The sequence below is a fragment of the Limanda limanda genome, chromosome 16 (assembly GCF_963576545.1).
Source record: "Limanda limanda chromosome 16, fLimLim1.1, whole genome shotgun sequence".
Lineage (NCBI taxonomy): Eukaryota > Metazoa > Chordata > Actinopteri > Pleuronectiformes > Pleuronectidae > Limanda > Limanda limanda.
In genome coordinates this window covers 20,088,539-20,106,657 of record NC_083651.1, presented here as the reverse complement: position 1 = coordinate 20,106,657, position 18,119 = coordinate 20,088,539, and the positions used below count along the sequence as shown (strand labels likewise).

Genomic DNA, 18,119 nt, shown 5'->3' with positions numbered 1-18,119 from the left:
AATAATGCCACAGGCAAGTTCTGTTTTTAGAGTAGGAAGAGAGATTTCTGCAAGTGAAGCATTAGCCAGAGCTTGTTAAAATGTCAGCTATAGGGTAATATTTCATACTGGAAAATCTCACAAGTAAAATGTGAAGTATACTGTATGTAACACTTCAGTTTTGAGGGGTGGCCTGTGTATTATGTTTATTATTTGTATTCTTTTTCAGTTATGACTATAAAACAAGATAATAAGATAAGTTATATGGCATGCATTAGTCAGTAGCATACAACTGCTAAAATATATAAGTGCTTTTGTCTTAAATGCACTGGTATAACATTGGTACTCTGTATCAGCCGATACGCCAAGTCCAGGTATTGGTATCCGGATGTGAAAAATGGTATTGGATCATCTCTAGATGTAACAAATCCATATTACACACAACATTGATTTGTCAGTGTCACTATAGTTATGTCATAATCGCAGCTGAAAAACTAGATAACACACAGAAATCACTGAATAATTGTAGAGCACAGAATAACAATTGGTATCTGTTCAAAAATCTATATCAGCAGATGATACAGAAATCATTGGCCGATATTGAGGTATCATAATCACATTAGGGAGGAGAAAACACAGATTGCTGTGTCCCTAGTTTTGAAAATGTGCGCTAAGCAGGACAGTTTAAAAATAAACCTGTCAGTGTTCTTTGGTGAAGCCGCAGAACTTTATAATGAGGACGGTGTACAGGAAGTCACATCCAGCCTTCCACCGCGAACTGACCCCAGACCCTCCATTTGAAAGGATGAGTGACTGCTCATTTTCCCTTAAAAGACTTAATGCATTTCATCTGTGTTGCTCAAATCTGAGGAGCTTTTCATGCAGAGGCAATTTCTGGAAATGAGATGTCTCATTGGCATGGGAAACATGGCTCGCAATATTTTTTAAAAAACAACTACATCGTTTTCTGTCAAACTGAATATCTACTTGACCAAAATCATAGGCTTTTGTTGACTGAGGCTTATGAAAGTATAATTGAGAATTCAGCCAAATATGATCAAATACACAAATAGACAGAAAAATTTTACTCATTGATTACAGAAAGCAAATGCCACTATATAAACAACACAGTAGTGAATTAAGTAAAAGAGAGATGTTAGGTTCACAGCTTCATTTTAACCCAAGTGGCTGTGGTACTTCAAATACAGGAAAGCCGGTGCTGCCTCAATGCATGTGTGAATAGTAACTAACATTACCCTTTACTTTAAAAAAAACAAGTGCCTACAGCAACTCCTGTGGGGAACCTGGCAGCTTTCTTTATCTTTCTCCTGCAGTATGGTAATGATTTTGCACTCCACACACACACACACACACACACACACACACACACACAGACACACACATAGTCCTCTCCGCTCGCTGTCTAAATGTCCATCACAGGCTCTGACACCACTGCCCAGGGCCATCTCTTATCTCATTCACAAACAAGGCAGCATCTGTCCAGCTGCATCAGGAGCTTCAGCCTCAGATCACAGCACAGTGGGTTTCAATGGATTCACAGACCATTCATAGACTTCTAACCCCAAGTATATGGACGCAACCTAGGCTTCCCGGTGTAATCAACAAATTGGTTTAAGTTAAAGTCCAAATGTGTGTGTGGAATATAACCTGCATGCACATCACAGATCGTTCACGACTGTTCAAAGGGTCTTTGGCATCTCTAACATCTTCTGTGGTGGGTCAGTAACTGAGACACTTTGGGTTTCGCTATAACCACTGGGTTTGCTCAAAGACACCTGGGTCAATACGCCCAACCATCCGCACAGATGAAGTTTTCCCATCTGCTCAGCACTGCTCTGTCGGTCCCTCCTGCTTTCACAAGCTACGTTTACCTGCTTCTTGAAGTGACAGTTAATTGTGTTGTTAACAACAGTCTTAGATGGAAATGCCTGGTGCAGTGTGATGGGCTAAATAAAGTCTCCCTCAGCCGTTTAACAGGAGTGCAACAACTGCAAGCAATTGCCAGACTGCTAAGTGCTTTCTCGCAGTAAGTACTCACCTCAAATCGACACTTGACACTGACACCATGACTGCAACATGTGAAGAAAACACATGACGACAAAGCTGAAGATCAAGTTATTAAATCGGGGATGGTGCGCGCTCCTTTACCTCCTTCACAATCAACAACTTTCTACAAAAGCAGCCAAGACAAACCATAGTAGTCTGTTGCTGACCGTGTCCGGATAAACTGTGGTTTAAGTGCCTTGCATATGGGTTCATCAAGGCTAGGAGAAGAGAGATCATCCTTTCCGGATAGGGATTCAAACCAGCGGTCCTCCAATCACACACCACCTGCGTCTCTATTGTGACAAGCAGCAAATAGAGCTCTGTATCCAATATCAATACCTTCTGATTGCTGAACAAATTGTGTCTGTGGCAGCAGGTGTTGAAAACGCACAAGACCTGAAAATTGGCATTAAATGGTAAATACAGATTTTTTGGGGGCATATTTTACGAAGAAAAATGTATAATCTAAATATTAAAAAGTATTGTGATGGTACCAGTGCAGACATTTAAGAAGCTACCATGTTGGTTGGCACAAGGAGGCCCTATTGAAAAATGCAAATCTATATGCCCAGCCCTACCAGGAACAGCATGTGATTAAAGAGCTTATCCCAGTAAGCCCATTAGGCCAATGACTGAAGCTTCGAACCAAAACAACACAAACTACGTCGCTCTGCTAAGACGAAACACCAACACAAACACAAAATACAAAACATTACAATTAATACTTTCAATGCGGCGACTTTGAAGACGTGGGAATCGGTCTCTTTACTGCAAAAATTACAGCTCTAATCAAAATGTAATACACAGAATACATATAAAATAGTTTGAATAATTTCTAAGTAAAGATTCTTTGCGTTAATTCAAATGAACGTGAACTCACCTCGTCTTGAAGAGCAGCTTTGTCTTAATGTGAGTTGTATTCAACTCGATAGGGGGGGGGTGTAGAGCAGCCACCTCAAGGTTACACAAGCCTTGTTTTTACTAAGTGTGTCATGAGTAACACAACTTCCATTTCAAGCTTTAAGCATTGTGTGTGTGACTTATTCTCCCGGCTGCTGAAGTTCTATTGAAAGAACACTGAGATCTACATTGGTTGCATGAATTGTAATGATGACGACACGGTGAAGTGAGAGACAACCTCCCCTTCATGGTATGGACCAGACAATCCGTGTGTGTAGGACATCCGCTCCGGGGCAGAGGCATTAATGTGCATTAAATCAATGTGGCATTATCGACAGGAATAACACAGTTATGAACGTGGCACATGGTAATGTCCACTTAGAGCCCACTGTCCTCAGCAGCAGGATGGGGACAGTGTGGTGGTGTCTCTGGTGGAAGGTGTGAGGTGTGGTGCAGCGGGAGGACACTGGTCTCTTACCTCTGTGTCTCTGACGTCCCCTCGTCCTCTCAGACAACGTGTTGAACAAACTGCGGGTTCGATCTCCGGTGGCAGAGAGACAACCCCCCCCTCCCTCCTCCCTCACGGTCTCACTACGACACTTAAGTAGTCACGGTCCATGTCGGTGCACAGAAGTGGTCCACCCGCAGTCCCCCTGCGCCGCTGTCCGTGTGGCACCTGCTCGGACTCCCTCTCGCCGTGTATTGGAGCCGGAGGACAGAGTCTCCATGAGGGACACACGGTCCTCACCGGGTCCAACGTGTCCACGACCACCTGGTGGTGTCCCCCCCTGGATGCTGGAGCGGTGAGGAGGCGCAATCTAACCTCCGAGCAGACCCACCTGGTAGCGTGGCGATCCGGCGCTCTGATTGGCTGAGAGCGACGTCCGTCATCGTGTGCCTCTGGAAAGCTGTGCTCTGTGTGTGTGTGTGTGTGTGTGTGTGTGTGTGTGTGTGTGTGTGTGTGTGTGTGTGTGTGTGTGTGTGTGTGTGTGTGTGTGTGTGTGTGTGTGTGTGTGTGTGTGTGTGTGTGTGTGTGTGTGTGTGTGTGTGTGTGTGTGTGTGTCTGTGTCCTGCAATTTTATATGAAGTGTGTGATTTTTTTGTTGAAACCTTGTAATAATATACTTATCTGTCTGTCTATTTATCTGTCTATCTATCTATCTATCTATCTATCTATCTATCTATCTATCTATCTATCTATCTATCTATCTATCTATCTATCTATCTATCTATCTATCTATCTATCTATCTATCTATCTATCTATCTATCTATCTATCTATCTATCTATCTATCTATCTAAGTGTGTGTGTGTGTGTGTGTGTGTGTGTGTGTACATCTACACACTGATGTGTTGCTATTAGAGTAGAATATGGAACTTATACTACTAATAATAATACTTTTCTATCTATCAATATATAACATCCATCTATCTAGTTTGTGTGTGTGTGTAAATGGCTTTGTATTTATATAGCGCTTTTCTAGTCTTGATGACCACTCAAAGCGCTTTACAGTACAGTTTTACATTCACCCATTCACACACACATTCATACATTGCATGTATTCGCAGCACTTTGTTATTCTATGGGGGGCCATTCAGGGATCAGCATCTTGCCCAAGGACACTTCGGCATGTAGATGGGTCAGACTGGGGATTGAACTGCCGACGTTCAGGTTGGAGGACGACCACTCTACCCCTCAGCCGCAGCCGCCCTGTGTGTGTGTGTGTGTGTGTGTGTGTGTGTGTGTGTGTGTGCATCTAACTTCCTGACATACTTGGTTTTGGGGTAAGGGTTAGAATAAGGTTTAGTTTGGGCATTTAGTTGTGATGGTTAAGGTTATCGTACTGGTGGTGGACCAGGGAACACATTATTTATTTGGATGTCCCCACAACTAAATAATAACAATAATAATATTCTTTATTTATGAAGCAATTTCAAAACACAAGTACACGTACAAGGAAATTTACTCAGTTTTTTTCCGTTGCTCTACAGTACAGAAATGTACAAATAAACAGAAAAGCATGCACAACAAAGCAGAACAAGGTTAAGCAAACATTTAACATGTACAAGTATGAATATACTGTACATATATATTCATAAGTATGTATATATGAACATAACATTCTCCAACCAGAAGGTTGGGGGTTCAAATCCCCACTCTTCCTCATTTGAATGCCAAGATACTAAACCCCTAATATTGTCAGGACATATTGAACAATATATTACACTATTTAAATACATAAACCTCCTTCTGTGCAGGAGGTAAATAAAAAAAATGTTTTATTGTATTGATAATTTCCTTTATAAATGTCACATTATTATTTCTTTTAATTCTAAAGGATAATTTTAGGTCCTAAGTGAAGGTGGTGTTTTTTAACATGACAAACAATGTTGGAGTTTGTTTCGACTTTATTAACAGCAGAAAGGATGTGGCTTGAAGTCCACATGGACATCAGCACACTGGTAACATTAACAGCTAAAATGACTGCATGTGTGTCTATACGTGAATTGACAGTGTTGTGTATGCTGCAACATCACAGGTATTTTGAGGCCTTCGTGGAATCCTGTTGAATAATGCTGCCACCTGCTGCTCCTGATGAGAGACCCTCAGTGTTGCATCGTTGCATCGGCCTCTCAACAATGTAGTAGAGCAAATCTGAGCTAAGCATTTGATACACTCATGTTGTCTGGCAGTCAGAATAAAAAACACTGTGACCACATTATATTCATATTCTCCACTAGATGTCAGTCTAGAGCTTTCATGGCTTTGAGCAGGAGGAGTAAAATGAGTATGAAAAAAACATTTCATGAGTGATGAACTGCCACTACATTCAATACATTATTTGGAAATGGAAAAATTTGACTAAATGTGACAAAATGATCACCAGCCGGGTAAATAGCCTCTTTTTTCCTCTGTTAATTTGTTGTTTAGGTTGAACTTTCAATGAAAAAATGTCATCAAAAAAGGGAAAACTCTTAAAGATCACAAAATGTACTAAATTGCATGCTTTACTAGTTAGATATAAATTTATTTTCATGATTCATATTTTCATATCGGCTGATGAGAGAGAAAAAAAACCTGCACACGCACATCCTGCAGAGAAACCCTTTGCGCAGGAATAGGGCGTGCAGGGTTTTTTTATTTTTATTTTTATTTTTTATTCATTTAATTTAATTAATTTAAATTTACATAGTGTAATATATTTTGAATTCAATAGGTGATTGAAATTCAGCTGCTCCACAATTGAGAAAGCTCCGCAAAGTAGAGGAGGAGAAGAAAGAACAATAGAGGTAAGAATCACCCCAATTGTGGCCATCATTAATGTTTATTTTTGTCGACATGACATGATGTGCTATCAGTACAGCTGATTTCAGACTCTTTATATTTTTTGTTATATATTTTTATTGTTTTTTATATTTTACAATTTTGTCTGCATCTGTATACAGTCCAAAAGTTATTGTAGATGCATGACAGTTTGCTTGTGTATGTTGGGGGGCGCCAATTTGAAATCTCGCCTATATAGGGTGCCAACATTGCCAGGGCCGGCACTGAATTGATTGATCGATGTTTTTTACATAGAGGTGTTCTTTTCAAGTTCATGGTCATTTTTGATTACTGGTATTTTGTAACCTATCAATCTGCCGCATATTAACAATATTTCTATATATTATTAGTCGTAGTAGCAGTATTTCATTTACAACAATACTGTTTCGTAGCGTCTACTCTATAATACACATCTCTGATCCAGTATCAACAAAAAAATCACACCTTATATTTATTGCAGGGCTGTTGCAGCAGGTTGCACACACACACACACACACACAGACACACACGCACTCTGTACTGAATATAAACATGCAAAGTGCTGACACGCACGCAGTCTGGTCGCTTGGGGGCGCTCTTGCAGTGTCTGTCCTGTCACTCGCAGGTAGAGTCAGGCTGTTAAACAGCGGGCTGGTGGATTCACTCCGCTGTGAAACTGGCAGCAGAACAGATGAAACCTCCAGTAATGCGATGCCACAGCAGCTTGTTGAACTCCAGTCCGGCTCTGCTTGATGTGACGGAACTTTCTCTTCATCCTCCTCCTCCTCCTCCTCCTCCTCCTCAGCATCAGCATCACTTCTGACTTGATGACTGTTTCTCCGGGCTTGTTGTCTGCCCGCGCGTCTTCCTCCTCGGGTCTGCACTGAAAGTTTGATTTCAACAAAGACAAGAGAAGATGAACAGCACGGGGTTCAACCAGACGCAGGGCGCACTGTTCAACAAGACGGAGGAGTTATTCTGCTGCAACTTTTCCTCCGTGGTGACTGATAATGGCTTCGTGGCCGCGGCGCCGGACGAGAGGAGCCTCTTCATCATGAGGGTGGTCCAGATCGCCGTCATGTGCGTGCTGTCCCTCACCGTGGTCTTTGGCATCTTCTTCCTGGGCTGCAACCTCCTCATAAAGTCCGAGGGGATGATCAACTTCTTGGTCACGGACAGGAGACCCTCCAAAGAAACGGAGGCCGTCATTGTCGGAGCGTATTGACACTGACGAGGTGGATCTCGACGGATGGAGAGATGTTGGAGACTAATCTGCCTCTTCTCACACTGGTGCGTCAGTCGCCATGTGAGAGGCAGCTGAACCCCGCGGGGTTAGGGTGGCTTTTTTAACGCCAACAGACTCATGCATCTCCAAGAGGTATAGTGCGTTTTAAGCCTCATTATGTTTATAAAGTATTCAACCAAGCACTGTTGTGTGATTTCAGTAGATGGAGCACAATCTGTCCAAGCAGCGTCCTTTGTCATGTCAGTGGCAAGGTCCTCTTTCACCTGCTGCTTCATTCTTCCCTCTCATGTTGCTAAAGCAATGGAGAATTTAATGTGTAAGGTGTTTATGTATGTTGTATGGGTTTTTGCATACAACATGCAATATATAAATTACTGTTTCTCTCTGGACTTCCTGGTGATAACTGTTTGAGTGTGTGAGCGTGGGCGATGGAGGAAGCCCAACATGCCATGTATCGTGTAAATTGGAATAAATTCACTATGTTATTAAAGTTTTTCTCTATTTGTTACCATGAAGCCCTCACCATACCCTGTGCCAAAGTCATTCAATTAAAAAAAACAACTAAAAGAGCTTCTTAAACCAGTTCTTTCTATGTTTTAAATATATTATAGCAAGTATAAAATATACAGAATTAACTCTATTGATCCTGATAAATTGGCATGTTATCAGCATCTATTTAAACTGAGACCTTCTCTGTGGCATAAGGAGCAGCGAGTGCCTGAAGAAATGAATCCACACAAGATATTCTCCTCTCATTCATTACTGTCATCTGCTTTTTCTATATATAGCCACGAGGTAAATGTCAATTCAATTTAAACAGCTACATGTGTTTTCTTTTGGTATAAGCTGCTAAAAAGGTTCTCCAAATATTCCACATTAAGATTTCAAATGAAAAAAAAATGAACAATATCTTCATCTTCATCTGAGGGCATTCAGTGTCTGGGTCAGATTCGGATCAGAGCAGCGTTTTACATCCCCCCCCCCCCCCCCCCTCACCCATCCAAGCATCTGTTGTGCTCTGCTCCCAGCGAACCTGGATGCCGACTCCCCAGGGTGAAGCCCACAGCTTCACAAATGACGTGTCTTGTCAACCCTGGAAAGGATGAAGCCACCAGGCAATATGCTGCTGTCTGATTGCCCACCTGTGCTTCGCATGCACAGCTGACTAGGTTGAATCGACTTACTTTCTTTTATGTGAAACGTCCTTCAACCCCCAAGTTTTGCTCGGATCTGCCTTTTTCTGGCTGGTGACGGACGACATGGTAGCTTGTAAAGACTGACGCACCAGACATGCTGCACATGCTCATGTTGGATTTGGAGAATTTGATCTTTACAAATATTGTTCAAACGCTTTGTAAACTTCAACATAATTTGATATTCTGTGTGTAGAGGCTAGAAGCAGCTGGTCGAATTGAAGGAAGGAGGAACAACAAAATGTTAATGCATCCATCCTAATTAGATTATTTCTGTTCTATGGGTGGGACAGACCTTTCAGATAAAGCCTACATGGGACAATTATGTCCAATATATAATGATCCAGTAAAGTGACAAAGCACGTTACATTTGTAAAGATTAAAGATTTCAGATGGTTGAAGCCACAGGTTTTTATTAGATTGCACTTTGTTGGAAGCTGTTTCCTATTGATGGTTACAAGGGAAATGGGTGAACCACAAAACATGACAGCTTCAGAAATTGCTGCACTTCTCTCACAATGACTTTCTGACACAGTCTCCACCAAAACTCATTGTTACAATCTGAACGCCGTGTTTATAGGTTGTCTTGTTATTTTTTTCATTCACAGTTTTTTCATTCCTTGTTCAAAACAAAAACCCACGAGAGACTTTTCATTTCACATGTGTCACAACAGATTAAAAATGGCAATTTAAACTGAATCTTCAGAAGTACACAGAAAATCACTGGGAATAAAATTACACTTCTATATCAAGATCTTGCCGCTGCATAAGCAGATACATGTTGTTTACTAATGACAAAACATATAAATAGATGTTTGCTTAATTTCTCCTCAGGCAGAACTCTGATACATTAACGTATTAACACTGTAACCATCAATGTAACATTTCATGTCATTATGGCGATATGGATTTTGTTCAGTGGATAGAAAAAAACTATTTCCAGCTTTCTAAAAAAACTTAATAAAACTTGAACTGTTAAATTATCACTAATCACACTGATGGCAATTTGAAGTGGGCTTAGAAGAAGTAACAATTTTAAAGCAATGCACCAGGAAGAATTAGTGTCTCTACGTCATGACAGGAGTTTCTCGCTGTTTTGTGTGATTGCTTTCATTAGTGAGTGCTGGGAATAGCTCGCAGGAAAGTGTTGTGACACTTTAATATCCAGCAGAGAACAATCTTCTCTGTCTGCAGCTGAACCGTCGTTTGCTCGTCCCGAACATTCAAACTGGATTCTCATCAATTTTAGAGCGATATTGGAGAAATTGGAGATTAAAGTTTATAAGGCAAAAGCTGCATCATAAAAGCAGTTCTGTGGGACTCTTTCTAGAATACTAGTTTCTCGACTGTGACTAAAGGCGCAGAGAGATTTAGTAAATGGCAAAAATAGTCTTCTATATACGTCTGGCAACAAATAGGTGGTCCACTGCAGGGATTACCAGAACCTCCTCCTCAGATATTAAGGACTGTGCTGTTTGTTTTTCACAGCGTAAAATAAAAGCAACAAATTCCGGGGAATCACAAAAGAAAAAAACAAAAAAGAATAATTCACATTTCCATCAGGTACCTGCAGTCTGGTTAAACATATATATATATATATATATGTATATATTTATAGCACAGGTAAAAACAGTATCAGCTTACTTCGTCCCATGCCTACTATATGTGAGCTATGTCCCACTGTCACAGGATCTGCGGGGTGTTGATTGGGAGCTCAAAGAGGCTCCAGGTCCCTGCCGCTTGCTCTCCTGTGATCGGGTGGCGAGGAGCGGTCCAGTCAATGAACTGGATTGTGGCTCAAAGCTCCAAATAGCAGCAAGGCAGCCGCAACCATCATCCCTGCTTATACTCCTATTGTCCCACAGCATCCATTCATTCTCCTTTCTTATATGGTGTGAGATAGATAACCAATAATGTGGTATACTACTTATTTGCGGTCGTTTAATATAAACTTTGGACTGCACTTTATCTCTTTTCATGAAAATAATCTTTGATGCACAAATATATAATAAGCAGGAGCTATTTTTTCGAAGGTCACAAAAAAGATTTTATATTACAACTGAAAAGGCGTCTGTGAAAAGCAAACATTACCATCCACAGTGTCCCTTCTTCAGCCCGAGCCACTCTGTTGGCGACGTCATGTGGCATCTAGATTCTCCGACAACACGGAAGTCAAGCTGTGATAAATCCATGCAGAGTGGTCAGGCTGATTGTGGAGAATGATTCCATCGCATGGCATCTCTAATTCCAGTTATAGGATGAGTCAGGGCTCTGTAGTTACTGCTGATTGTTTCACACTCAGATATCAAAGGGATTTAACATCTGAACAATCCTGCTTCTAACACTTTACTGTAATCTGTCTGTCTGTGTGTGTGAGTGTGTGTGTGTGTGTGTGTGTGTGTGTGTGTGTGTGTGTGTGTGTGTGTGTGTGTGTGTGTTTGTGTGTGTGTATGTGTGTGTGTGTGTGTGTATTTAAATCACTATATTTCATTACATTCTGGGTTTTGGTTTAGTGTAGTTAGGGTAAAGCTGTAATATTAACAGTAAGTCAGGTCATTCGATAAACCCATTGCACGTCGCTTGCCGAGTACTAAACAGTAGAAAGATACATTAAAGCTTCTTCTGTCATTCTACAAGACAAAGCAATGGTCCCTTTCCTGGCTGATTTATTTGTTGTGTGTGCCATGTTTAATGGCATTGAAAGATATAAAAGGTTGTCACTATGTTAACTTCCAAAAGTTGTAAAATCTTTTATGCGTAAACCACTGTGATAGTTTTGGCATCTGATGAGCCTTTAAAACATTCTGTTTCCCCAGTTGGATGATAGTCCTGAAGAAAACGCCTCACCAAAGCTGTGCTGAACCGGAGAGATGTTCTTCAGTGAACAATTATTTCAGTGAACGCACCGAAGCATCCAGCAACATAAAGAACCAGGAGCCAGTTGTAACAGTTATCATAGGTTTAAATTTACCCACCAATATTATAACATCAGCGTTAAAGGATTTAAAAAAGATTACACAACATTATTATTAATATTGGTTACTCTTAGATATTTACCCTATTGGAATATGGTTAACAAATAGACATGCTGAAAGATTTGAAAATTGCATTCTCACCAAAATATAAAAATTTACCTCAAATTACAAAATGTCAGATCAAGACCTGAGATCTTTTCTTGCTGAGAAACTGGTGAAAGTTTAATACTGTTATACCTGATTTTTGATTGATTGAGAAAGTACCTGAGAAAGCACAATCCAGATATTTCCCTCGGGTGTTGGAGGAGACCGAAACAGAGTTAAAAGAAGATGTGAATGTGAGACTGTAAGCTGGACAGAAACACTCATCACTTTCTTTACACAGGCGACACAAGGCGAGGTCATTATAGATGTTCAGCAGGAACTCATTATTTACTGCAGTCATGCAAATGTGTAATCAGTGCTCGTACCTTAAAAAAATAATAGCTAAGAAGATTTGATATTGACCTGAAATCCATTTAAATTCTTGCCTGAGTGTGTTTCGTGATTCAGATTTCTATTGACCCTTTATTCATGCAGCTGTCTGGCAGCTACATCAGCCTTGACTCGGACTCGACAGTGTCCCTGAAAGTGTCCCTGAAAGCGTCCCTGAAAGTGAACTATCACTTTGCTTTCAGAGGAAGGTTCCTCTATGTACCATTACCAACAGAAGTAATAACCTTTTCAAGGGAGCACTCAAAGCGCAGATTGAGTTTCAAGTGTTTGTTTCTACACCGAGATCAACTTTAGAGTGAGCTTGAGAACTTACTGCGAGGATTGCTGCCTCCTTTTTGGCGGCGCTTTGAGTCGATAGGCAGAGTTTCCCGAAGCTTTCTGGATCATCTTTATCTCAGTAAAATCATTCACCACCTGAGGCCTCTCTCAGCCGCCAAAGAGCATCAGTTGACCTGAAGTACATTCTGTATGGTAAACTCTGTAAGCATACGCTGCCACTATCCAGCTTAACAACTCTGAGCCGAGTACTGACACCATTAGCTCTCATTTTCTAAATCCACGGAGACTTTGCAAATCACTTTATTTTTCAATGCTTAGCAGCGTGTCATCTCGGGAGTATACATCAACATACATATACGTGTTAAGTGTGTGTGTAGGGGGGATGTGAGGAATCATACAGTGCATCATGTTTGATTACAACATATTCTACTTTTCCAGCATCTATAAGGGTTATTGTGGTTGTATACAAGATGCTATGAGAACTGTACTTACACTCATGCACTGCACAATAAGACAACCCCAGGAATAAATTCTATACATCACCTGATTCTGAACACATCCCTCTGTGTATAACCCGTGGACATTTTCTCGACAGTATTTTCTTTGAGAGAAAACATTGAGAGAACACCAAAAGACCCACGGGCACTCTTCTACCGTTTCTAGTTTGCTGCAGCACATTGTTCCTGACCTGTCACCGCGACTCTGGTTCATTTGAACATGTATTTTTCATCAAACTGTTGAAAAGGTCTTTCTCCTGAGACGACTGTGCAAGGAGCTCTTTGTGCTGAGCTGTGACAGGCGGTTTCAATGGTCACGAGGAAACCTCAAGACCTCAGCCCCTTCACCCGGCTCAAAACCGGACTGACAAAGAAGGGCTGTTACTGACTCACATGTTTCACTACAGGATGACAAAGATGGGATTGTGTAGAGGAGAAGATATGAAAATATATCTTTATAAACACCAATGCTTAAAGATTTGAGGATTTTGCATCTCTACACCGCAAAAATAAATCAATGTGAGGCTGTGTTTGATCCTGATTATCATTTTCCAAAAGCACAAAGTCTTTCTCGCATTAATGCAGAGAGCCGATCTCTCGGCTGAGCAAAGATACACTGATAGGAAGCGTTTTCCTCAGACCTGACTGTCGAAATCAGCTGTGACAGTTTGGACCTGCCTGCCAAGTAGCAGTGTCCTGTCTGCCTTGTGCGCTGCACTCCTGTGCCCCAGCTGTCAGCTGCACTCAGTCACTGTACCAGTAATGAACCACCTTTGGCTAAGCCATCTTTTTCCACTACATACAGTACGTCCTCGCCCAATCATCCCCCAATCACAGCTGCATCAGTCCTATGGTTTAGTCGCTGCAGGGTTTTTGTGCAATGATACCGTTTGTCACCATTTTTTGTCTGAAAATGAGTCATATTTTGACAATGAGAATTTTTTTGTAGGAGATTGTGGAAAGTTCATAACTGTTTTACAGGAAATCACAATGCAGAAGCACAGAGTTCACAGTCTAGTGTCCACATATAGGTCTAATCGTACTTAAACTGATTTGCCAGCTGAGCAAAATATCCCATGTTTCAGGTCTAATACTATACCTGGGGAATTCATGCCTAATGGTTGAGCTCCTGGTTCTGTCACAGCACATGAAAGCAAGCCTGAGTGCTATATGATAAAAGCTCTACAGGGTCATGACTTATTGAGCCTCGTCAAATTGTTTCTCATGGTGCTGTGAGCTCTTTCTCCCTCAGGCCTGGCTCCATTATCACCTGCCTCTGCCCGCAGGTGTTTTACAGTTACATCACTGACTTCCTCCTTTTACGCTCACTGCAACTTAACTACACTGGAAAAACCACCACACTGCATGCTGGTGAGAAGCTCCAAACAGGCAAGTCATTAAATCCAGTGGTAGAAATACAAAATTGTCAAATAGTCGCAATAATAATATCTGGTAAATTTATATAATTTAAAAACTCAGAATGGTATGAATGAGTGTATAATTCCACAAAGGCCGAACAATCATACACATCTGCAAAGCCTATAATAGAAAAATTCAATGAAAAAGAAAATAGTTCAATAATCTGAAGATTTGTCACGTCCCCCAAGGCCCAACTGTCCCCTCATGAAACCCCCAAATTGCACACACTCATAAACATTAGCTCAACATTAAAACACGCCTGATTATTCTCAAGATCCATGCGTCAATCAACAAAAATGTTTAAAATGCTTTATATCACAATGTAAAAGAAAGAGAAAAAGAGATCCTGGATCCGCCCCCTTATCGAGATCTGCATAACTACCACAACCTTCCACCAAATTCTGCAGTAATCCATCCAGTAATCCTGTGTAATCCTGCTAACTAACAAACAGATGAAAAAATAACCTCCTTGGCGAAGATACGAAAAAGAAAAAGGAAGTATTGTGATACATTCAATTGTACAAACTCATATCTGTATATCTAAACACCTTCAATATGTGAATCTTATTCTTTTTACTTCATGTGCCATAAATCAGTTATTTACAGAGCAACAAAAAGACCCAGGAGGAAGCATAACCTCCTTGGCAGAGGCACCACTTTCTTAATGATAATTCTGACTTTGTGACAGTGAACAGCTTCTCTCAGGTTTGACTTTTTGAATCATAGTATCATATTTTATTTAAAAAAAGATAGATTCCTTAAAGGGGAGTCTTGCTGAGCAGAGATAAACAGCTGCACTGACTGAACAGATCTATCACGAGGCAGATAGGAGACACAGGGAGAGAGGGCAAAAAGTAGAGATTTAAAGAAAATAGGGAGATGACTTAATACAATTTTATGTATGTATTTTATTCAGTGCAAACGATGTTATCCCAGCACAGAAGAAGAGCGTCAATCTCTCTGTATCAAAATCATCCACTTCACTTCACAAGCTGTGTGTGACTTCACAGCCACTGAACAGGATGATGTCGTGTACTCACTAGAGTAAGCAACTTTAGTATGTGTTTAAATAGAATGACAGGCTGATATATATGATGCTTATTTTGGTGACTCAGACAGTCTCCGAGAGTCTTTCAGTTGTTTATTTAAGTAGGTATTTCCTTCTTTGGAAGGACCTTTGACCTAGGGAATAACCTCTGTCCAGCAAATGGTTAGAGGTGAAGGGACAATCTTTGACCAGTGTATTCTCATCTTCATGTACTAAACACGTCCTTATTAGGAGGCCTTAGGTGAGATGACATGTTACCCAAAGTCGTGGGTGGAACTAACCTCTCTATATAATGTGTGTTTGACCATGGCCTGTCAGACTTCACCATTTGGCTGTGTGATTTCTCCGAGTCTCTGGAGCTCGTCCTGACCTGTTCTACTTTGTGTAATAAATATCAATATACTTGTAAGTATTGGGTCCGCGGTCCTTTTCCTTCATCATCAACTTCTACAACAACCACATCAACCTCTCGGCTGACCAGAATACACCTCAGACTTTGGCGCCACGAAACTGAGACGATTTGTGTTCTACTACACTTCAACAGCTTCAACACGGTGAGGATCTCTCATTTTGTTTGGACGCTGGTTCGTTCATTGGGGCTGTTGTATGTGTGTCTGTGTCTATACACACCGATAAACGACCTGTGTGTGGGGGTTTGTTGTGTTGTTTGATGTGTAGTAAAGCTCCGTGCTAAATTTGATTTTTGTTTGCGTGATGTATGACGCAAAAAGGGGGAGAACAGATATTAAGGTGAAGAACAGTACTAAAGGTACATGAAATGGTTTAATATAGTTTTTATTGTAACGATAAGGTGATTAAATGACATTGTGCAAGATTAAGAAAATGGTACCTCAACTTCTTGACAGTAAGTCATGTGTGTCTTAATCACTGCATTACAGTTAAGCTAAGGCGTAACGTGATAAGGACCAGAGTAATAAGAGGAAGATAAGAGTAAAGAAATTATCACAGGAATCAGTCGCATAATCTGAATAGTCAAGCCCTCAGTGAAGGAGCTCGTAGAATGGGTCTCAGTTTTAATAACTGGAGATGTAGAATATACATTTGATAATATGCTCCCGCTCTGACATTGATGACGCATAGTTTCTGATGAAGCCAATCATCGAATTTTTTCATCTCAATAACTGGAGATGAAGAAATATACATTCGATAATATGCTCCCGCTCGGTTATTGTAACGGACAATGCTGATGAAGCCACTCATCAAATATCTACATCTCATCTGACAGCAAAAATTAAGATAATAAGGTAAAAACGGCTGATAGCAAGAATGCTCGTGATGTGAATAAGATCTTTGGCTGTGAACGTTCATGCGTTTGTGTACAGGGAAACGACTCCCAGATGTTTGTGTGTGGCAGAAATTAACCACTCTCAAAAGATGGTCTGTCTGTGTGTGTGGGTGTGTGAAGTCTGTGATCACCATTGTGCTTAAGCTGTGTGAGTTGAATTAGCAGTGTTATTTGGATGTGTGTGTATTTTGTTGTCTTCTGGCCAGAATTGAATCAACATTATTGAATTAAATATATGAGAGGACTATAAAACATGAGCCTCGTAATAACACAATGAACCTCTTTTAAAGGGACTTATGAACTATGAACCTCCCTTATAAGAAGACGAAATTACATGATGAGCCTCATTAAGAGGATTTAATAAATATAACTATTCATTCCCTCCACTGGTTCCTACTTTCTCCATGTGCTGGTGTGTGTGTATGATGAATGAGGACATGGCTATGTGAGAAAAGTAAAAATGCAGGAGGAGCTGGTCTGTTTGGTCTAAATTAACAAAAGGTTTTATGATAGATTAAAAATATATATATGTTGTGGTTACAAACGGGAAAATTTGATAACTTATAAGTACAGATATTTTGCTCTCTGTATTAAATAAAACAATTAGCCCTATTTAGGGGACGTAATACATGAGTCTGTATTCCCTGTTGCCACAGCCCCCACCTTTTTGGTGTGTCTGTATGTCTCTCGTGTGTGAGCATCCCTCTGCACCACTCCCGTTTGGAGCAAGGAGGGGAGTTTTAGAAATGTGAGGGGGGATTTTCACTGTGATAACATTCTCTTGTGGGCCACAACGATAGACTCACAAATTTTAAAAAGAACTCTCTCTCTTTTTCTCTCTTGTGTAATAATAATAATAAAACATAAATAAATAAAGTGTGGGATGAGAGTTTTATTAACTCCTTTAACGAATAATGGGAATTACACTTGTGCGCTTTGCAACAGAGATCTCAATAGACTTTCATAACAAAGGAGAGAGAGCTGTTTAAAATAATCAGATAACTTTAATATTTGTTTAAATGTTAAAGGAACTTTGACCATTGAAGTCAGGGTTTAAATTAGGAAGTATGTGGAAGCACTGAAAGACAACAAAAAACTAAATATAGACCTCTCCTCAGTTCCCCTGAGAGAAAAGCATCTGTTCAGAAAAGGGGGAATGTGCATGCCAGGGGAGTATAATACATCTTCTAAAACTTTAGTACAGTGACATAAGAAAGGTTTTCAAGATCTCACCTCTATAATTACACCCTTCTGTGAGACAAAGGAAAAAGTCACAATAATTTAAGAAAACAATTCTTTTAATAGTTTAAGCTAAAAATGATAATTTGTTTGTTTGTTTCTTTATGGTAAAGCGAGACTGTGCAGACAGTATTAGGAAACAAAATTGCTTGTTTAAATCAGCTAGATTGGAT

The 18,119-nt window shown here is 40.4% G+C and overlaps 1 protein-coding gene across 1 annotated transcript; it reads left to right on the top strand.

Annotated features, from left to right (window-relative positions):
* Positions 1 to 6,889: 6,889 nt before the first annotated feature.
* Positions 6,890 to 7,985, top strand: rprma (reprimo, TP53 dependent G2 arrest mediator candidate a). Its single transcript, XM_061088642.1, has one exon. It carries the CDS (start codon positions 7,166 to 7,168, stop codon positions 7,472 to 7,474), a length of 309 nt encoding a protein of 102 aa, XP_060944625.1. The 5' UTR covers positions 6,890 to 7,165; the 3' UTR covers positions 7,475 to 7,985.
* Positions 7,986 to 18,119: the final 10,134 nt, after the last annotated feature.